Source organism: Sarcophilus harrisii, chromosome 3, assembly GCF_902635505.1.
Source record: "Sarcophilus harrisii chromosome 3, mSarHar1.11, whole genome shotgun sequence".
Taxonomy (NCBI): Eukaryota; Metazoa; Chordata; class Mammalia; order Dasyuromorphia; family Dasyuridae; genus Sarcophilus; species Sarcophilus harrisii.
In genome coordinates this window covers 369,249,216-369,272,312 of record NC_045428.1, presented here as the reverse complement: position 1 = coordinate 369,272,312, position 23,097 = coordinate 369,249,216, and the positions used below count along the sequence as shown (strand labels likewise).

Below are 23,097 nucleotides of genomic sequence, written 5' to 3'. Positions count from 1 at the left end.
AGTAATCACTGGATATTATCTTATCCTTTCTTCCATAATCTTATAAAACTGTGATGATTCTTCTTGAAATATTTGTGTAAAAGGGAAAAATTACAACAAAGAAAGGTCATAGAGTAAGTCAGGGTCAGAACTAAGATAGGAATCATTTATCAAATTTACAGACTATACACAAGAATGAGAAGGGGGAGGGAATAATAGAGTTACAGAATGAAAGAGGCAGAGAAACAGAAATAGAGACAGAAGTTTATTGCTAAGGAAATTTTTCCTCCTAGATATCAGTTGTACTAAATGGCCAGTGAAGATTCCATACTTCTCTGAAAATCTTTAGAGAAAAGTTTCCTCTTTGCTTTTTCATTTTCTTTGGACCACAAATCACATTTAGAATAACATATTTTAAGTCTGTTATCCTGAAGGCTAATCATTTGTTTAAGCAAAGCGATTCGTTTATATGTGTGTGTGTGTGTATATATATATATATATATGTTTTTTCCCAAAACATATTTTTATTTTCAAAACATATGCATGGATAATTTGACAACATTGACCCTTGCATAGCCTTGTGTTTTAGATTTTCTCCTCCTTCCCCCTACAGCCTCCCCTAGATGGCAAGCAATACAATATATGTTATACATGTTAAAATATATGTTAAATCCAGTATGTATACACATATTTATACAATTCTCTTGCTGCACAAAAAAAAAAAAATCAGATAAAAAAAGAAAGTAAATGAGTAAGAAAACAAAATGCAAGCGAACAACAAAAAAAGTGAGAATGTTATGTTGTGATCTACATTCAGTTCCCATAGTCCTCTCTCTGGGTGTAGATGGCTCTCTTCATCACAAGATCATTGGAATTGGCATTAGTCATCTTATTGTTGGAAAGAGTCACGTTCACCAGAATTAATTGTTGTATAATATTGATGTTGCTATGTACAATAATCTCCTGGTTCTGCTCATTTCACTTAGCATCAGTTCATGTAAGTCTCTCCAAGCCTTTCTAAAATCATCCTCCTAATAGTTTCTTATAGAACAATAATATTCCATAACATTCATATATCATAACTTATTCAGCCATTCTCCAATTGATGGGCATCCATTCAGTTTCCAGTTTCTTGCCACTACAAAAAGGGCTGCCACAAACATTTTTGCACATGTAGGGCTCTTTCCTTCCTTTAAATCTCTTTGGGACATAGGCCCAATAGAAACACTGCCGGATCAAAGGGTATGCACAGTTTGATAACATTTTGAACATAGTTCCAAACTGCTCTCCAGAATGGCTGAATCCATTCACAACTCTACCAACAATATATTAGTGTCCAAGTTTTCTCCATTCCCTCTAATATTCATCCTTGTCTTTTCCTATCATCTTAGCCAATCTGAGAAGTGTGTAGTGGTATTTCAGAGTTGTCTTAATTAAGCAAAGAGATTCTTAAAATGTAAATCCTTGTTGTTTATACCATCATTATAACTAAATTCCTTATTGAGTTTAGCAGTTTCTTCCCCTTGAAGTCTAATTAAGGCCTAGAATGAGAGTAAAAATAATCAGAACTTTTAGAATCTCTTATCAAGGAAAACTGATTATCACTTCCATAAAGGGAATTAATTTACAAAAAATGTTCTTATCATGTAAAAGAGAAGGTCTTGTATTATATAGATGTTGCAAAGATGTTGCTCATGAAAAGAGTGTTAAGGTCAGGAGGCCTAGATTTGAAGCTCATTTCAAACACTTTTGTTGGTGTGTGATCAGGGGTCAGTATTTAATTTTAGTTTCTTCATCTTAATCTTAGTTTCATCATCTATCTGTAAGAATACAAAAACATTTATACCACTTATTAAGATAAAAGGCTATGAAGAAAGCACTTTGCAAATTTTAAATTGCCATATAAGATATGAGCTGTTATTAATAAGCATACTCCCTAAAAATACAGAAGGAATTTAATATGATACATACTATGTATGATATCCTATCAGATCCTGCTATGCACTGCAGGTATAAAATAAAAATGACACATTTGCCCTTAAGGAACTTACGTTCTAGTGTGATTACAAGAATAAATTTGACATGCATACACACATAAATAAAGATAAATGTAATCTGAGGTAACAATTGAATGCAGGCAGGCTTCATATAGGAAATGGTTCTTAATTTGTGCTTTGAAGGAAGACAAGGATTAGAGGGGAAAAAAATGGTCACTGCAAGCAAAGAGCCTATGTGAAGGCTTCAATTGGGAAACAGCTAGCTAATAGTTTACGTATTTGGCATGTAAAATTTACGTATTTGGCATGTAAAATGCATGAAGGAATAAAGTATAAAATTGGAAAGAATTGGAGCCAGATTGAACATCCAAAGCTAAAGAGTTCATATTTGATTGTAGTGGCAACAAGAATAGGGGAGTAGCATTGTCATATTTATTTATATGAGATTATTTTAGTATATGTATGGATGAAGCACTGGAGAGAGGGAGGCCAGAACATTAATTAGATGGTTGCTGTAATAATACATTCCCACAGGCTTAAATAGAAGTGGATACATATGAAAAATGATATGGAAGTAGAATTGACAAGACTTAGTAACTGGATATGAAGAAGTGAGGAAGAGTGAAGAGTTAAAGATAAATCTTAAATTCTTGACCCTGGGAGACTAGAAGTAGGGCACCATCCTTGAAAGAAATAGGGAAGTTTGGAAGAAAAACAGTTTTAGAGAAAAAGATGATTTCTCTTTTGGACTTACTGCTTTTACACTTCCCAAATGACATCTGAATGGAAATGGCCAGCAGGTTAATAATAATAAATGAATGTCTCCAATTGATAAATGATCAAAGGATATGAACAGACAATTTTCAGATGATGAAATTGAAACTATTTCCACTCATATTAAAGTGTTCCAAATCACCTCTGATCAGAGAAATGCAAATTAAGACAACTCTGAGATACCACTACACACCTGTCAGATTGGCTAAGATGACAGGAAAAAATAACAATGAATGTTGGAGGGGATGTGGGAAAACAGGAACACTGATGCATTGTTGGTGGAGCTGTGAACGAATCCAACCATTCTGGAGAGCAATCTGGAATTATGCCCAAAAAGTTATCAAACTGTGCATACCCTTTGATCCAGCAATGCTACTACTGGGCTTATATCCCAAAGAGATACTAAAGAAGGGAAAGAGACCTGTATGTGCCAAAATGTTTCTGGCAGCCCTGTTTGTAGTGGCTAGAAACTGGAAAATGAATGGATGCCCATCAATTGGAGAATGGTTGGGTAAATTGTGGTATATGAATGTTATGGAATATTATTGTTCTGTAAGAAATGAACAGCAGTCTGAATACAGAGAGGCTTGGAGAGACTTACATGAACTGATGCTAAGTGAAATGAGCAAAACCAGGAGATCATTATATACTTCCATAATGATATTGTATGAGGATGTATTCTGATGGAAGTGGATTTCTTCAACCAAGAGAAGATCTAACTCAGTTTCAATTGATCAAAAGAAAGAACACTGGGAAATGAATGTAAATTGTTTGCATTTTTGTTTTTCTTCTGAATTCAATTCTCCCTGTGCAACAAGAGAACTGTTCGGTTATATTGTATCTAGGATATACTGTGACCTATTTAACATGTATAGGACTGCTTGCCATCTGGGGGGGTTGGGTGGAGGGAGGAAGGGGAAAAATTGGAACAGAAGTGAGTGCAAGGGATAATGTTGTAAAAAATTACCCTGGCATGGGTTCTGTCAATAAAAAGTTATTTAAAATAATAATAATAAAGATAAATGAATGTAATACAATGAAAATGTAATGTAATACAATGAAATACTAGAACTAGCTATATACTGAGAGTCATCTACATAGAGATGACAACTGAAACTTTGGGACTGGATGAAATAATTGAGAGTGGAAGGAAAAAAATCACAAGATAGTGTTGGGGAATACCCATCCTTACAGAACAGATGATAGAGTAAAGGAAATTGAAGGGGACTCAGACATGTAATAAGTTTCATTGAAACTAAAGGAGGGAAGAGTAACTAGGAAGAAGTAAGAATGTCACATGTAGAGCAGTCAGGCAAGTGAGGACTAAGAAAGTATGGTGAGTTCAGATAAAGCAGTTAAGATAAAAGGCAAATTGCAGAGAGATGAGAAATAAGCAAGATCAAAGTGAGACTGAAATTTAGTTGGTTTACAAAGCACTTTAAAGATATTTGATTTTTTCAACTTGTACATTTGGAAATCAAGGAAAATAAATATTATCCTTATTTCCTGAATATATCCTTATAAGCTCATTAAGGTCAAATAGTTTGCCCAAGGTTTTGCCACCAGTTAATGGCATTTCTAGGATGCTAATCCTGACCTTTTTGTTTTCAACCTAACATGACACTACTGCCACTAAAGGCAAAATAAAAGGTTGAAAAAATTAAACTTTTGGTGGTAACTTTTTTTTTTTTAACCAATCTTGTGTTGATTTAGGGAGCTGGAAGGAGGAAAGAGAACAACTTCTTGCTATGGAAATAGGCACTCTTCTGTATTTTATCATCTTAGATAGTTGCCTGAGGTAAGTGAGAACTTTTTGTTTTATTTTTGAAGTTATTCACTGGGATCACTTTGAATAAGAGGTTATGTAAGATGAACCCAGGTCATCCTTACCCAGAAGCCAACTCTCAATCTGGTACTCAAAATTTCCTCTACTTGACATATTTTATTTTTCTTTTGTTGTAACTTGCCAACTTACTTCCACTGTTCCAATTTATTCTTGAAAATGCCCCCTCCACAAAGAAGAAAAAAGGAATTATGTTATTCTTCTTCTAGTGGAGATCTGAGACTCACTGGTTTGTTCCAAATCACTATCAAAACTAAGACCAGAACTTAGGATTCTTGAATTCTAAAAAATTCTAGCAGTTTTGTTCCAAATCACTATCAGAACTAAGACCAGAACCTAGGATTTTTGAATTCCAAAAAACGTGCATATATTACCTCCAAAAATAACATGCCATTTCTCTATTCCAAGTTGTCAAGTGGTCAAAGCATTTCTGATGTAGTTGTTGATGTTTTTCAAAACTAACCCTGAAAGCTTATAAATGTGAGGGTATGGAAACATTTCATTCTTACAGAACAAGGTTATTCCTGTGAACAAGGCCAGGATTTACATCAGAAAAACTTTTATCTTTAGTACTCTTCTTCCCTCCCACTCAGGATGATGCTTTACATTTCTCTAAGCACAACATTCCATTTACTTCTCTTATTCTGCTTTATAGGCTAAATGATATTTATTTCCTAATGCTACTTCAGACCTAGAATTCCTTGGTATATTCTGAGGAAAATATTACAGGATGGGTGTATTAGATTTGTAATGGATCTTGAGGATCATCAGTGTGGAGGATCTCTGAGACCCTTTTAGGGGATCTTCAAGGTCAAAATTATTTTCATAATAATATTGATGTCATTTACTTATTAAAATACTAATCTCTTTTCCAACTATGTTTTGGTATGAGGCCAGATTTCCTTCATATAATTCAACTAAAACAACAGAACAAATATAGAAGTAGATATGAGAATACAGTCATTCTCTATAAAGTCAGACATTAAAGAGGTTTGGAAAAAATATGCAAAATAATGCCACTTTTCTCACTTAATTTTTCATTTTTGAAAATAGTTTTCATAAAAATATTTATACATTATTTTATACATTAATTGAATTAATGTTTAAATAATTTACAGTTTTAATTTCAAATATGATAAATATTGAAAGGTATCCTGGGATATGATTATTGAAAACTGTTAGATTTTCAGTGTGAGCATTTATACCTCAGAAATTCATAACTGCTACAAATCAGGTTTGATTTATTTATTTGTTGATTGTTTACATTTAAATGGAGAAAAATTTAATGATGCAGATTAAACTTAAAAGTGTGCCCTCAGTTGTTAAACATTGCCAGAGTCAGCTGTTAAATATTTACCAAAAACTAACAGAACCAAAAATTCTTTAGGATTCTTAATAATTTTTAAGGATGTAAAGGGATCTTGAGAACAAAAAGTTTGAAGCATTCTGATCTAATCAACTTTCTCCCATTTTATAGATGAGGAAACAAAGAGTTTATATAAAGTAACTTGCTCAAGGTGAGGGGTGGAAAAGAGACAACCCAAGCATTGCATATCTAGTTCACTTTCTATTACACAGCAGCTGCCTCAGGGCTAGGGAGGTGAGGGTAGTAAATGCTGTAGGAAGGAAGTAAAATTGGATTAGGCCAAAGAAAATGCCAAGTAGAGTTAAGGTAAGTCAAGAAGCACTTTTTTAGCACCTACTATGTGCTAGACACTGTATTAATCCTTGAGGAAACCAAAAAAAAAAAAAAAAGGCAAATGGTTCTTGTCTGAAAGATCTCAGTGCAATGAGGGAGACAAAGTGTAAACAAGATATATACAAAACAAATTTCAGAAGGAAGGAACTAGCATTTAAAGGGAATCAAGAAAGGTTTCTTGAAAAAATGGCAGAATAGGTCAGAAAATTCCAGGCTTTCAAATTTCCCCCATAAACAAAACAGAATAGCCTCAACTTGAACAGCAAAAATAAACAAAATTTGGATAAAGTAGTTGTCCACCTAAGAAAACTTGAGAGAATCAAAGGAAAAATTCAATCTCCAGAAGTAGGTTTGGCCTGATTGAAGTACAAATATCTCTACAAACAACAAGCCCTGGGGGCAGTTGGGTAGGAAGTAATCTAACCTCAAGAACTTTCACTTCATAAACAGTATGGAGATAGAATGGCTGAGTAGGGGCTGAGTAGAAGGGCAGAAAGATCCTCCACTGTCTTAGGACAGCTGGCAAAGCAGTGCACACCAAACTAAGCCCAAAGATATAGCTGTGGGAGAGAATGAGCTAGCACATGTTGTTAAGTGCTGTAGCAGAGGGACAAGGACATTATTGGCTATGGGCACTTGCAGGAAAGCCAAATTCCTGGTTTCAATTACTTGGCAAAGGGGTGAGCTGAAAGTTGCAGCTATGCAGGAAGCAAGAGCGTTTCTGGAAACATATGGCTCCTAGCTCTGTTTTAGGGGTGGAAAGGAATGCCTGAATTTAGACCCCTGGAGAGTATTCAGAAAATAGTAGTAAGCAAGACCTGAAGCCCAAGGCACCATTACCTACTAGCAACTGGAACCTGATTACAATAATAAGTTACTGAAAATAAAATAAAACAAAATAAAAACGAGTAAACAAAAGAGAAAGAATGGGCCATGACAGGTACTATGGGGATAAAGAAGATCTGAGTTCATGTTTGGAAGAAGTCAGTGAAGTGGAAAAAGTTACTCCTACCTCAAAGAGAAACATCAAATGATTACAGACTCATATAGAGTCTGTTGGACTCTATATGTTGGAGTTGGAAGACTTCCAACTATAAAGAGTTGGAAGAACTTAAAAAGGACTTTAAAAATCAAATAAGAGTGAGGAAAAACAAGGGGGGAGGGGGAGGAAGAGCAATCCAGGAAGATCAAGAAAATTATGGAGAGAGTTATCCAATTAGAAAAAGAAATCCAAGAACATAAGGAATAAAATAATTCCTTAAAAACCAGAATTGGGCAAAAAGATGCGAATGACTTTAAAAGAAACCAAGAAATAATAAAACAAAACAAAAAGAATGAAAAAATAATAAAGAATGTGAACTATCTCATCAGAAAAACAAATGACCTTCAGAACAAATCAAGAAGAGACAATGTGAACATTGTTGACTATTTGAAAGTTGCAATAAAAAAAAGAATCTAGATATAATTTTACAAGAAATTATTAAGGAAAATTGCCCTGAAGTTCTAGAACAAGAAGGTAAAGTAGAAATAGGAAAAAAAAATTAATAATCACCACCTGAAAGAGATCTGGAAATGAAAACTTAGAGGAAGATCATAGCCAAGCTTCGAAGTTCTCAGGTTAAGGAGGAAATATATATATATATTTAGTTAACAAACTCGTAATTAATAAGTAATATCCAAGTAATTTTAGGTGAAATTTCCTTTTAAATGTACTCAAAACTTCCAAGTTCTTAAATTATACTACTTTAGAATATTACCAACACAAGGTCAGTAAAGCCAACAGAATGACTTAATAGCTTCCTAACCCATTGATTTTTTTAAACAGTACAATTTTAAATCTAACAACATCTAGATTATCAGAGAAATATTTTTTCCTAATGATATAACTGACACAATTATTTCCTAAAAAGACACAATATAAGAAAATTTAGAAATATAATAATATCATAAACAATATTATGTATTTAAATTAAGAAACAATTAATTTCCAATCAGGGAATCTTAATTTAGTTGAATGAGTTTCCAAATAACTTTACATAGGAAATCATTCATAACATTGATATTGTATATTAGCCACATCTAAAAACCCATATAAAGTTATTAAATATGAAGCAATTACATATAATTAATAAGATAGTAAAAACAGTTAACATTCACATAGCATTTACACTATGCCATGTACTATGCCTAACAATCTTGTGATCCTCATAACAATCCTGGGAGGTGGGTTCTATTATTATCCCCTTAAGAGAACAGTAAACTGAAGTAAATAGAACTTTCTTGGAGCTATACAACCAATATCTTACACCAAACAGCAAATATCTTTTCATGTTAAGTTGTGATTTATCATAATAACACTGATTAAGAGAGAACTCTCAGGCCTTGCTCTTATTTCCTTTAGGACAGATTTTGGTTTAAATCAAATTAAATACAGATAATCACTAATGGTAACATTTTAATTTCTAAGGCCTAATACTCTTAGCACTTTAATGTAAGTGATCTCTATTTATTTAAAATTTTTTCCAGTTACATTTAAAACAATTTTTAAATTTTGTTTTTAAAACTTTTGAGTTGTTATATTCTCTCTCTTATCTCCACCTTCTGCCCCCATATTAATAAATTACATGTGAAATTATGCAAAACATTTCCATAAAAGTCATATTGTAACAGAAAACATAGGTGTTCTCCCCCTCCCCCAAAAAAATAGTAAAAGAAAGGGGAGGGGGAGAAGTAATTTTGCAATCTGTATCCAGATACAATCAGTTCCTTTTCTGAGTATGGATAGTATTTTTCATCTATAAGTCTTTCAGAGTAGTCATGGATCATTGTACTATCAAGAATAGCAAAGCCATTCACAGCTGATCATCCCAGAACATTGTTATTACTTTGTACACAATACATTTAACTTTGCTTAAGTTCATGGAGGATTATCCAGGTTTTTCTGAACATATCCTACTCATCATTTCCCTAAGAACAATAATATTTCTTATAATCACATACCACAATTTATTCAGTCATTCTCCAATTAATGGGCATCCTCTTAATTTCCAATTTTTTGCCCTGAGAGCTGTTATATGTATTTTTGTACAATATAGATCCTTTTCTTTTTTTTTTTTAATCTTTTTTGGCATTCATGCCTAATAGTGCTATTTTTAGATGAAAGGATAGATAAGAATGAATTTATAATCCTTTAGGCACAGATCATATCTTTTCAACACTTACCAATTAGGCATGGCTCTTATTTTTTTTATAAATTTAAAGTTCTATGTTTGAGAAATAAGGCCTTATTAGAGAAATTTGCTTGCAAAATTCTTTTTTATAATTACTATTTCTATTTCTCCCCATTTATTTTATTCTCTCTTTTCACCCTATGCCTTCTCAAGTCTTTTGCTACTAGACCGCTCCCTCCCCAATATGCCTTATCTTCTACTACCCTCCCCCTTCCTATATCCTATTCCTTTTCTACTTTCCTGCAAGGTAAAATAATTTCTGTATCCATAGAGTGTGTAAGTTATTTCTTCTTTGAGCCAATTCTGATGACAGTAAGGTTCATTCACTTATCCTTTCCTCTTTTTCTTTCCCTCCACTGTACAAATTTTTTCTTGCTTCTTTTTATGGCAGATAATCTATACCATTCCATTTCTCCCTGTCCTTTCTCCTTCACCACTTAATTTCATTTTTTAAAGATCTCTCTGACTTCTCTGGGTTGTGTGGATCTTTCCTGGAGCCTATAAGCTCTGTTCAGAGAGTTAGATAAAGATTACCAAAGCATTCCTTTAGTTTTCTCTAATGTGCTGTGGTTCACAAATGGGAGATGGCTTTCTGGGTTTCACACTTAAGTGTGATCCTCAAATATATACACACACTCTAACTGCCATAATAATGAAAAAGTTTTGAAAAGAGTTTTCCTCTCATGTAGGAATGTAACAGATAAAATCTTATTAAGGTCCTGTATGATATCACTTTCCTGATTTACCTCCTTATGCTTTTCCTGGGTCCTGTATTTGAAATAAAAATTTCCATTCAGTTCTGGTCTTTTCATCATGAATGCTTGAAAATCCTCTATTTCACTGAATATCTATCTTTTCCCCTGAAGGATTATACACAATATTTTTGGCTTGTAATCCTAACTCCATTGCTCTCCAAAATATCTTATTCCAAACCCTTTGATATTTTAAGGTAGAAGCTGCTAAATCTTGTGTTATCCTGTGTCTCCACTATCTTTGACTTGTTTCTTTCTGGATGCTCGAAATATTTTCTTCTTGACCTGGGAGTTCCAGAATTTGGCTATAATTTTCCTGGAAGTTTTCATTTTGGGATCTCTTTTAGGAAGTAATCAATGAATGACTTTTCAGTTTCAATTTTACTTTATGGTTCTAGAATATCAGGACAGTTTTCCTAAGTAATTTCTTGAAAGATAATGTCCAAGCTATTTTTTTTTTTTTATCATGACTTTCAGGTAAACCAATAATTTTTAAATTCTCTCTCCTAGATCTATTTTCCAGATCTGTTGTGTTTCCAATGAGATGTTTCACCATTGTTTTCTGTTTTTACTTCAATGAATTTTAATTTTTCACAAAGTCATTAGCTTCCATTTGTTCAATTCTAATTTTTTAAAGGAATTATTTTCCTCAGTGAGCTTGTGAACCTCTTTTCCCATTTAGCCAATTTTGCTTTTTAAAGCATTATTCTCATTAGCTCTTTGTATTTTCTTTTGGACCACTCTCAATTCTCTTAATTTTTTCTCTCTCTCTTGATTTTCAAAATTCCTTTTGAGCTCTTCCATAGCCTGAGACCAATTCTTATTTTTTTTTGGAGGGTTTGGATGTAGGAACTTTGACTTTGTTATCTTATTCTGATTATGTGTTTTGATTTTCCTTGTCACCATAGTACCTTTCTATGGTCAATTAATTTTTTCTGTTGTCTGCTCATTTTCCTAGTTTATTATTCTGCTTTTAACTTTTTGTCAGAGTAGGGCTCCGTTTCCAGCGTGAAGAGTGCACTATGCAAAGCTTCAGAGATTTTGTGCAGCTGTTTTCAGAGATTCTTTTAGGGCACCTGACCACAAGCACTCTTTTCTGCCCTGGAATTGTAAGGAGTGTCCCTGCTCCACTATAATAAGATCTAGGGCGCTACAGTAACAGAGATCTTTTTCACTGCTAATAAAAAGACCTCTTGTGAGCTAAAGCCTCAGGGAGTTGCCACTCACACCACTGCCCACGGCCACTCTTGGTTTGCTGTTTTTCTAAGGCCTTGCAAGATGTCTTTGGCGTTTCTGGGCAGAGAAGTCTGGAAGCCACCAGTATTGATGAATCAAAGGACCATTGACCCATTCCTGGTTTGCTAGTGTAGGGCAAGGGCTGGGGAGGGTGAGGAAGTGTAGGGTTGGACTGGCTTGGACCTGCATTAGAACTGTGTGCTGGTCTCTTACCTAGTGCCACAGACCTTTCCTATCTTCAATCAGAAAATGTTCTACTCTGTCTTTTTGAGTGTTCTGATGCTCTAAAATTTTTCAATCATTATTTAAAGGAATTTGGAACAGTTTGGGGGAGAGGTAGGCGAGTTCCTGTCTTTACTCTTTGATCTTGACTTTGCCTTTATTCGAGAAGAAAATATTATAAGCAACAAGAAAAAAAAATACTGAGGAACTACAATTAGGATTACATAAGAATTTGCAGCTTCTACACTAAAATATCTTATTATGAAGAGTAAATGAGTTAGGGTGGCAACCAAAAATAAGTTACTCAGCAAATTTGAGTATAATCCTAAATTTTATAAAAGATCATTTGACAAAATGAAAGATAAGCATTTGTGACAAAAAGACCAGAACTCAATGGAAAATTCAACATACAAGATCCAGGAGAAATATAAATATTAAAGATCAATTATAAAATCAATAAGGTTTATAATTTTATTTCTTATATGTGAAAATATTATCAGTCTTATTAAGACTATCTTTGTTACTTGGAAAAAAAAATTGGGGCTGAGCTCAGTATAACAGGGTAATTCTAAGAAACAAAATTGAGTAGGATAAGGTAAAAGAGAAAGCAAATGGAGGTGGAAGGCTGATAGTACTAGAACCTTATTCTCATTAGATCTGAGGTAAAGATGGAACAACATATATATCTAGAAGAGTTTAAGTTTTCTAATGTATAAAGAAATAAGAGGGCAAGGGGACAGGTTAAGGGAGGGACTTATATAGAAGGGTGTGTAGATTAAAATTTAGGAAATTGGGGATAGAAGGGAAGGAAGGGACTAGGAAGAGTGAGTAGAATAAAAAGAGGAGGATAAAGGGGACAGGACAAGGAAAGGATTGTTTAAAAAGGTGTGGAGGAGGCAGTAGTAGTTAGAAGTAAACGACTTCTGAGGGATAAGGTAAATAGATAGGCTGAAAAGGACAACAGTAAAGAAAAACAAGATGGAGAAAATGTAGAAATAGCAATTATAACTCTAAATGTGAAAGAGAAATAGTAGAATGGATTAAAAATCAGGATCTCACAATATATTACCTACAAGAAAGATATTTAAAAATAAGAGATACAGAGCAGCTAAATAGCACAGTGGATAGAGCACTGGTGCCCTGGAGTCAGGGCGGGGCTGAGTTCAAATCCAATCTTAGACACTTAACACCTCCTACCTCTGTGATTCTGGTCAAGTAACTTACCCTCAATTGCTCACAAAATTTTAAAAAAGATTTAAAAAATAAAAATGAGAGAGAATAAGGTATAGAACAGAATTTATTATGCTTCAGATGATGTTAAAAAAAAAAAGCACAGGTAGCAATTATGATCTCAGACAAAATTAAAGCTAAAACAGACTAACTGAGATAAACGGGGAAATTTCATTATGATAAAAGACAACACGGACAATGAAGCCACATCAATACTAAACTTATATGTACTAAATATAACATCTAAATTGTTTAAAGAAAAGTTAATTGAATCAGAAGTAGAAATAGACAATAGTACTATAAGTGGGGTACTTTATAATCTTCCCCTTTCAGAACTAGATAAATCTAACAAAAAAAATACACAAGAAGTCAAGGAAGTGAATAGAATTTTAAATAAGCTAAATATGAAATTTATATACAAGTATATATATAATCCGAAGGGAATTTAATGGGAATAGAAAGGAATACTTGGTTCATGGTACCTTTACAAAGACTGACCATATATTAGGGCATAACAATTTATTATATAAAATATAATAAAAATTATATTTAGTAAGAGATCACAGGAATACAAAATAAAAACTATTTGGGAATTAAACAACCTCATATTGAAGAATGAATGTGTTAGAGAACAATCATAGAAACAATAATTTCATTAAAGAGAATTACAATAATGAGACTATATATCAAAACCTGTGGAATACAGCAAAAGCAAGATAAGGTCAAAATCGATACATAACTTAGATACAAGGGAGATAATGAAAGAAAATTTGAAGAACATGGAACATATTACTTATCAGACTGATGGATAGGTGAAAAAATTCTGAACAAAAAAGAGATAAAGAACACTGGGAAGTGCAAAATGGATACTTTAGATTACATTAAATTTAAAAAAGTTTTATATAAATAAAACCAATATGGTCAAGATTAGAGGAAAAGCAGAAAATTGGGAGAAAAATTCATAATTTTTCAGATAAAGGTCTCATCTCTCAAATATAGAAAGAATTTTGTCAAATCTATTAAGGATGAGTCATTCCGTAGTTCATAAATCATCACAAGATGAATCATCTTCTGATGAAGAAATCAAAACGTTTTAAAGTCATATAAAAATGCTCTAAATCATTGATTCGAAACTTCAGATATTATTTTATGCCTCTCCAATTGACTAAAATGATGAGGAGGAAAGCAACAAACATTGGAGGGGATGTAGAAAAATTGGGTCACTAATTTATTCTTGGTGGAAGTGTGAACCAATCCAAACATTGTAGAGAACAATTTGGAATTTTGTCCAAAGAGTTATAGAACTGAGTACCCTTTGACTCAGCAATACCATTATTAAGTCAATGTCTCAAAGAAATCATAAAAAAAAGGGAAAGGATATACAAAATATTTATAGCAGCTCTCTTTCTTTGCTATTAAGCAAAGAACTGAAAATTGAGCAGATACTCATCAATTGGGGAATGGCACACAATTGTGATAGAATACTATTGGGTTATGAAAAATGATCTAGTTGATTTTGGAAAAACATGGAAAGACTTGCATGAAATAATGAAGAATGAAATGAGCAGAACCGAGGAAACATAGTAGATAGTAACAACATTATTTTTAAAATAATTGAGTGACCAAATTTTTTTACTATTATAAATATCCAAATTAACCACACAGGACCTATGAAGAAAGATGTTATCTGCACCTAGAGAAGGAAATGATAGATAATAATATGGTTTTATAAATATATATATATATATATATATATATATATATATATGTATGTATGTATTTGGGTCTAATGGCAGCCCTGGTGATGGGGGAGTTATATGATAAGTTTATTATATATTTAAAAGGAAAAGTAAGCTATATATAATAGATTTGCAGTTTCATATGCAATCTTTTTATGTGTGTTCTACTTTATTATGGAAATGTTTTGTTTTTCTTAAAGTTAGGTTAACAATAAATAAATAGTGAACTTTCTGGAGAAAGTTCAAGAAGATGAACTTTTGCTGAATCTTGAAGGAAATCAGGGAAACTAGGAAGTTTTGTGAGGAAGGAAACAATTACAGGCATGGAGTCAGCCAGAGAAAACATTTGGAAGAGGGGATTATAGAGAAGAGTAAGGTATGAGAAGGTTGGAAAGGTAGGAAAGGGACAGTTTCTGAAGGCTTTAAAAAAACTAAGGAGAAGATTTTATATTTGACTGGAAGAGAGCCACAGAAGTTTCCTCAATGGGGAGGGGAGTCAGATCTGTTCTGTAGGAAAATCTGACAGCTGAATGGATCACAGCCTGGAACTAGATGACACCTGCGGGAGGAAGACCAACCAGAAGCATACTTCAAACTTGTTCAAGTATGAGATGATAAATAGTTAAAGCAGAAAAAGCAGTTTCAGTTGAATCAAAAAGCCAGAGGACTGAGAAATGAGTGGGAGATGAAGAAATGGAGCCATTGAGTATAGACAACTTCTAGGAGTGTGGTGAGAAAGGAAGAAGATTATATAGGACAACTTGAGGGGATAGCAAAGTTAAAGTGAAGTTGATATTTACATATACAACAATCCTGTAGTAGTCCAAGTATTATTTTTATTTTATAGGTAAAGAAACTGAAGCCCAGAGAAAGGTTCTTGAATTTATAGAACAGCCTTTCCATTGTCTTCATCAAAGAGGCACCAACTTTGGAATCTTCAGCTTTGTTCCTTTTTTTTTTGAGGCCTTCTGGAGTATCCTCAATCCATTTGAGCTTAATTTCACAAGTGGACAATTATCTCACTTAGACTAAGGTTAACTCTTCATGTCTCAGACAAAACTGGAGAACTCTAAATAACAATTGGGAATTTTTTGGAATCTAGTCATCTATCTCTCACCCCCCCCCCCTTTTTGTTTTCACCCTTTAAACTGGCCTCCCAATTAGTATAAACCAGTCTTCAAAAATTCAGAGTTTTAAGGTTTCTGAGCCACAAAACCATGCTTTACATCACTGGGGTAAACACAATATAAATGACTCAGGCTAGGAACAAATAGAAGATGGTAACACAAAGGATAGAAAATTTCCACTTTATACACTTTCAATAAGAGAACCATTTTCTTCTCTGTCACACTGAACTGTGGAAACATAAATATGTGCTAAAGCTGTCTAATGCATTATAACAGACGACCATTGTTTCTGATACAAGTATGCACCTTAGGGGGTTTTTTAAACACAGAAATAGGGCACAAAAACTCAAATCAAAAGGTCTTAATTTAAAATAGGGATCCAGCTCATGCTGGAGGTCTTGTGGATTACCAAATCCCTTCTCTCTTTCCTAAAAACTATTATAGTTTTCTAAGAAAACTTTCAATTTACATATTTCTTTCAAATACATGATTTTTGAGTATATCTAGTTACTATTTCATGGTGAACTGCTGGAGGACAGGGACACTCTATATATAGTCTTTCTTTTCACAGTTCCTGGCAAAATTTTAAGTGCTTAATGGCTTTTGACTGACTGGTATGTAGAGAAATATCTTGGAGATATCCTGCCACTTTTAAATTTCAATCTTTAGAGCCCATAAGGATTGCTCTGCTTATTCACTATGAGACCTGTATTTCGGCTTTTTATTGACAGAATCAGAATTTCAGAGTTGAAAGGGATCTCAAGAGGACATCTAGTGGAGGGGAGAAGTGGGAATCGACTATTGCCTGAGGCAGCACATTCCATTTGGGATAGATTGTTTATCAATCAAGCAGGGAGAAAAACTTTAAAAGTCTCTACTTTCAAGTAACTTACATTCGATCATACTGTAATTTAAGGTTGGCAAAACTAGTTTACACTCATCTCATTTGAGCATCACGACCTACAGGAATTAGTCCCCCCATTTTACAGATGAGGCACAGACAGAATACTTGCTCACAGAGAAACAGCCATTAGTTAGACGGGAAATTTGAACCAATTTTCTGATCCCAAGGCTAGCCCTTTACCCCTTCCCCCGCCGAGCCTAAATGGCGGCTGTGATGTTTATCTACTGATGCTTTGGAGTCCGGTGGTACAAAGCTTCCATAAGATAGGCGGGCTTTTAAATAGTCCGTTTTGTCCTACCAAGTCTTCCTTTCTCCAGGGTGAACATCCCAAGCCCTAGGAGGGATTCTAACCGTACACCCTCCAGGCCCTTCATCATGGCCGACTTATCTTTGGGATTCTCTTTCTCTATTCAGGCCTAAAGACTGCTATGGAAAAAGACTGCAGGACCCACACGCTTTCCTAAAACCGCTTCATGCAGCCCGAGGACAAGCCTCCGATAAGAGGCGCGCAGCCCATTCCCACCAAGGTGCGCCCTCCCAGGCTCTTCCAGGTCTTCTTCTCTCCCCGCCCGAAGGCGGGGCCCTCCCTCCAGCATTCCCGCCTCCTTCCCGGGCCCCTCCCCGCTCCGGCGAGGCCTTCCCTCCTTTTTCTTCCCAGTTTTCTCTAATCTGGTCGTTCCTTCCCAGATCTCCGGTCCTTCCGCCACAGTTGTTCCCTTTTTTCTTTCTACGGTTTCTCTCCCGCCTGCTCCCAGAAAAGAGCGACTCCGTCTGCCGCTCTCCCGCCTGCAGCTCTCCCGCCTGCCCCCGCCGCGGCTGTTCCGTCGGCTGGTTCTCCTCCCCAGCCCTTGGGCGCCTCGGCTCCTCTCCCCTCCCCTCCCTCGCCGCCCCGCCCCCTCCCTCCGAGCTGGGAGCCGTCCCCCAACATCCGGGTACCGGCTCTAGCCGCCCAGATTCTGGCACTATGGTCATGGCGGAGGGGACGGCAGTGCTGAGGAGAAACAGGCCCGGCACCAAAGCTCAGGTACCAGCGCAGGCCTCTTTGGAGGCGGGGAGCTTTTCTGCGCCGGTCGAGACGCCGGACTGACCGTGCTGGGAAGGGGATAGAGGCTTGTCCCCGGGATGGAGTCTTGACAGAAGGCGGACGGGCCGGGCAAGTCTCCCCCCGCAGGGGCTGGTGTCCGGCCTACTGCTTCCGCGGCCACTGGCTGGTCCTCCGCCGGCCGCCAGCCTCGGGCGGCTCCGGAAGAGAGGCCGCTAGGGATCGGGCCGGGAGTGGGGGTTGGGGGGGGGGGGAGTTTGGCCTCGGAGAAGGGGCCTCGGGTTGTCTGTCAGGAGACTGTCAAGAGCAGCTGTTGGCGGTCCCGGCTTCCCGTCCCAATTCCCCTCCCCCCGCCCCCCCCTCCTCCGGGAAGACCCAGAGGACCCCACCCCCCCGCGGGGGAGGAGGCCCCGGATAAGTGCGAGTGTAAACACAGTTCTCTCCCCCTCCTCAGCCTACTCTTTCCCCCTTTTCCTTTTCCCCAACTCCATCCCAGCTTGGGTCGACTATGAACTCCATCTAGGTCCCAGCGTAAATGAGGTGGCTCGGGCTTTGTGGTCTGATTTTGACAAGTTCTTGTGTGCTTTTCTAGTCCGGCGAGTTTTTCTTCCATCAGGCTGTGACTTGTTAGAAGGCAGTGACTGCATTTTCCGGGTTAGCCCTTCCCCGGGTTATGGGAGTGAACTGTCTCTGGTTTTGCTAACGTCTAACAAACCACTAAATTGGGGTGAATCCGTGCTTTTAAATTAATATATTTTCTTTTCAAATTTGGCTAAGAGGTGCTGCATTTGAAAAAAAATTCCCAACTGCTTCCTAGACTTATCAACTAGACTACCTCATAGGACTTTCTTCGAAGCCTTACACTAGGTGCAGGGAATATATATATATGTACACATATACATATAATGTATATATGTATATTATATATATGTACACATATATACATATTATACATATAATGTATATATGTATGTATATACATACATATGTATAGTATATATGGAAATATATATAAGCAGCTATTTCAGTGTAACTGGTTTCCTTTATAATCCTATAAAACATCATTCTAAGAATATCCACAGGCTTTAGCAATAAGCCAAAGTCCTCCAAAGAACCAAAGAATCTCTACCTCTAGAGTATTTTTAAAGAAATCAAATTAAATGTCATTAAGACTTTGGAAATAAATATTTAGGGGCAGCTAGCTGGTTCAGTGATAGAGCACCAGCCCTGAAGTAAGGAGGACCTAAGTTCTAGTTTGGTCTCAGACACTTCACACTTCCTAGCTGTGTGACCCTGAGCAAGTCACTTAATCTCAATTGCCTCAGCAAAAAAAAAAAAAAGAAAGAAAGAAAAAGAAAAAAATTACAGAAAGGGTGAAGTATGTTGCTAAAGATGTATTATGCCATTCTCCAGCACTTAACTGAACACAGAATATTTGACCTGTTTTGAAAGGAACAATTTAATGACTGTCGATTGTTTTTCCTGGAAGTTTTATCTTCCTGAGTTAGTAACAGATTCAAACATTTTTCTTTTGTTTTGTGAACTTTCTTCTTTTTAAGTGTAATTTTATCGACCTTTTTTTTTTTTTAAATTTTTCCATTGGATTGTTATTATTGGTTCCACATTATCTTTGTGCTAAATTAGCTTTCTTAATTTATGAACTTTGGTTTTTTCCTATCTTGATGTTTATACTCACCTTACTGCTATCTTCTCATGTATTTAGGTGATACTTTTTGGTTCAGAAAATGTTACCTTAATAATATGGTAACATCTAATGTGTATTGATATTTATGTGAGAAATGATAGCTATGTTATAGTAGAAAGAATTATAGTTCTCTTCCCCCCCTCAAAATACACTGTTATAGGTCCATGTTGTAAAATTAAAAAGTAGCCATCCAAAAAAGTCTGACATAAAAAACGACTACTTAAGGATTTGTCATTTGTCTGGTATGCCAAACATGAGATAAATGAATTTTTTCTTATGGAAATTGTTCATTCTCCAAATTTATGATTTTAGGTGACAAAACTAAAGGGATGGGATATCTCTGGTCTCATTTTCACCTGCTTTTGTTTTGAGACAGTTAAGTAGATGGTTGGAATGAGAGAAATTTAATTAATCTTGATTCTGGACATGTTTCATAGTAAATATAGTGAACATGAATAATTAAAATGATCATTCTGTGTCATATAATTATTTGTGTAAATTCTAAAGATTATTATTTTTGTCTGGTAAGTTACTTTTTAAGCATGTGTATCAGCTTTTAAAATAATTTTGAAGAACAATGTGTATTAAAATTATTTTGCATTTATTCTACATATAAATTTGTATTGACTTATCTATGTGCATGCTCTTTCCCCAAAGACATATGTGAGCTTTTTTTAGAGCAAGAACAGTTTCATTTTAGAGCAATGCCTAAGTGTTTTGTATATAATCGGTGATAATAAATACTTAATGTATGAATGAATGCTTATGCTTAAACCATGTGAAAAGAATTATTACAGCATAGTTTTTTGGTGGCACTTTTGTGATTTGTAGGAGATGATAGTATATTCAAGATTACCTAAAGTTAATTTGTTGTATTTATTTCCTGTTACTCCTAATTGTTAAAGAAGCTATTAATATTGAATTAGATCCATTTGAGTATTAGAGTAATTCAATTTCATTACACTTAGATGATCATTGCATTTTAATAGAGTTGGTTTGCATTAGAACTGGGAATAAAACCATTTTATAGGATCCTTTTACTTTGTATTTATATGGCAAAAAATTTACCTATTAATTTGGTAGCCTTGATCAAGGAAAATTAATATGCTCAATTAACATATTTTAATTGATTTGAACAATTATACATTATATTTAGAAATATTTTCAAGATAAGTTGCCATAGTTAAGCTGTCATAGTATTAAATATACCTTAACTTAGTAATTCAATAAAACTTCTCAGAGTATATGTTGAGAAATATGGAAAGAAAGAATATAATTTGTTTTAAGATGAAGCAAAAATCTTCCTGTTTATTTGAAAATATTGTGTACAATTTGTAAAATTGTTTTTCTAAATTCCATATTATAAGGTCTTTTCCCCTCTCTAGTTGTTAGATGTTGAAATGTAGTTTAAAAAGTTGAAATGACCATTCCTAATTTTTGTATTTTCATAGGATTTCTATAATTGGCCTGATGAATCCTTTGATGAAATGGACAGCACATTAGCTGTTCAACAGGTAGGAAGTATTTTCTTCTAACAACTTTATGACCTACAAACTTTACTCAATATGTATCATCATATCTTTCTCTAAAATTTTTATTACAAATTTAGTAACAGGACTAAGGACTGAACCTGTTTTTATTGACTTAGGGAAATCTCAAATGAGGAAATTCCCTTTACTGATAGTAATTGTAACTAAAAATACATAATAAACAATGGAATAAATATGAAATAAATCTTCAAATAAAATGATAAAAACAAAATCATTAACATTTTGACTGGAACAATTTGACATTTTAACCAAATTATGCTAATTTTATTCTATATCCTTTTCTTAATCTATATATAAATATTTGTTTTGCTGTTTTGTCACTTCTTAAATTGTCATTATAGGTCTTATTTTAACTTCATATCATTTCACATGTCTTTCCATATTTATTTATATTCATTGTACTTTATTGTTGCACAATAATACTTTATTACATTAATATTCTGTAATTTGTACATCAATTTTCCAACCCTTGGATTTCTAGTTTTTTTGGGTTTCGTTTATTTGTTGACTGTGACAAAGTAGCTATGGATACTTTTATTTAGATACATATTCTTTTTAATTTTGATAAAATCTGTAGACTATAGCCTCAGAAATGGAATCATTAGGTCAGAGAGTTTGGTCATTTTTGTTAATATAGTGGCAGAAACCCTCCACAATTTTCATTAATTTTAATGTAGATCTAGCCCCACTAACCTCAATATTTGCCTGTATGGGCTATTTTAATTATGATAGTTGTGAGATGCTGTCTTAAACTTGCTTTTCTTGGTACTTTTTTCCTTTACCAATTTAAACACAAATACCCAAAAACAAAAAATTGAATCTTACACTGTAAATTTTGCTATTTACAGTGTTTAAAAGTAAATGTTATTCCTGAGTGACAGAATCATCCTATTTTTCCATATCCCCTCTGAACTATTTTTGTTGTTGCCTTTTTGTCCAGATTAATTAGCAATTATTCTCAACCTGTCTTTGTAAATGCTACTTATCCACAAATCAAATTTCATTAAAATTAATTTAACTATTATGGAAGGTATATTCATTTTAAATTTTTATCAGCCATTGTTTTGTTTCAGGATGTCAGACTGAGCCATGAATCAGTCAATCCATCAAAAAATATTATTAAGCATCTACTTATGTACCAGCTATTGTTCTAAATACTGAGGATACAAAGAAAGCTAAAAGACAGTCCCTTCCCTTGAAGAGTTCATATCTAATGAGGAAGACATAAAAATAACAAAAAACAACAACATGAAAATAATAAATAAAAGTTGCATGACAACCTAGTAGAAGTATCTAAATTTTTTTTCTTTTAATTTTTAAAAAAATTTGTTAAAATTACTCAGTAGAGTAGAAAAAGTTTATACATATTAAGATATAGCATTTAAATAGTTGTAATGTAATATATATGACAGCATTTTGTTGTCATGATGACCCTGAGAGACAGGTCTAAGTATTTCCATTTTACAAATGAGGAAAATGAGACAGACAGCCTTTAAGTGAAGACCCAAGAACACAGAGCTAATAAATGTCCAATGTTGGTTTTGAACCCAGGTCTTTCTAATTTTAAACACAGCACTCTACTGCATCAGTTATCTGCCTTAATTTATAAAAGAAAATGAAAATATAGTAAGGATTTCTCTGTACCCAATTGGTTATGAGTTTCTGGTGAAGTCCATTAAAGATTTGATTTAGAATTGAGCCAAATTTTTAGAAGCAAAAATTCTGTGCTATTCAAGAGGTCATTTCTTTTGTTCCTCACATTTATGTCCTATGATCAAAAAGCTATTTGATTTTATTGACCTAATTGAAGCTTCCAGTATAGAAAGTGCAATTATAATTCATTCTTTATATAATACTTGTTCCATTCATGATTATTGTTGTTTGTTGTATACTGTTAAGAACCGGTAACTCCAGGCTTCTTTGCCTGTAACAAAAAAATGAACTTTTTTTTTGTTTTGTTTTAATATTTTGATAAGGGGCAGCTAGGTGGCGCAGTAGACAGAGCACCAGTCCTGAAGTCAGTAGGACCTGAGTTCAAAGCTAACATCAGACACTTAACACTTCCTGG

General features: G+C 34.5%; 1 protein-coding gene across 1 annotated transcript in view; it reads left to right on the top strand.

The window, feature by feature from the left end:
• Positions 1-23,097, top strand: part of LOC100920453 (MOB-like protein phocein) — a 59,292-nt gene that overhangs the window by 22,565 nt on the left and 13,630 nt on the right. The window contains exons 1-2 of the mRNA XM_031960263.1: positions 17,632-17,756; positions 20,931-20,993. Of these exons, the coding sequence (XP_031816123.1) occupies positions 17,697-17,756; positions 20,931-20,993 (123 nt within the window). The 5' untranslated portion in view covers positions 17,632-17,696. Of the gene's footprint in view, positions 17,757-20,930; positions 20,994-23,097 lie in introns of the transcript that reaches the window.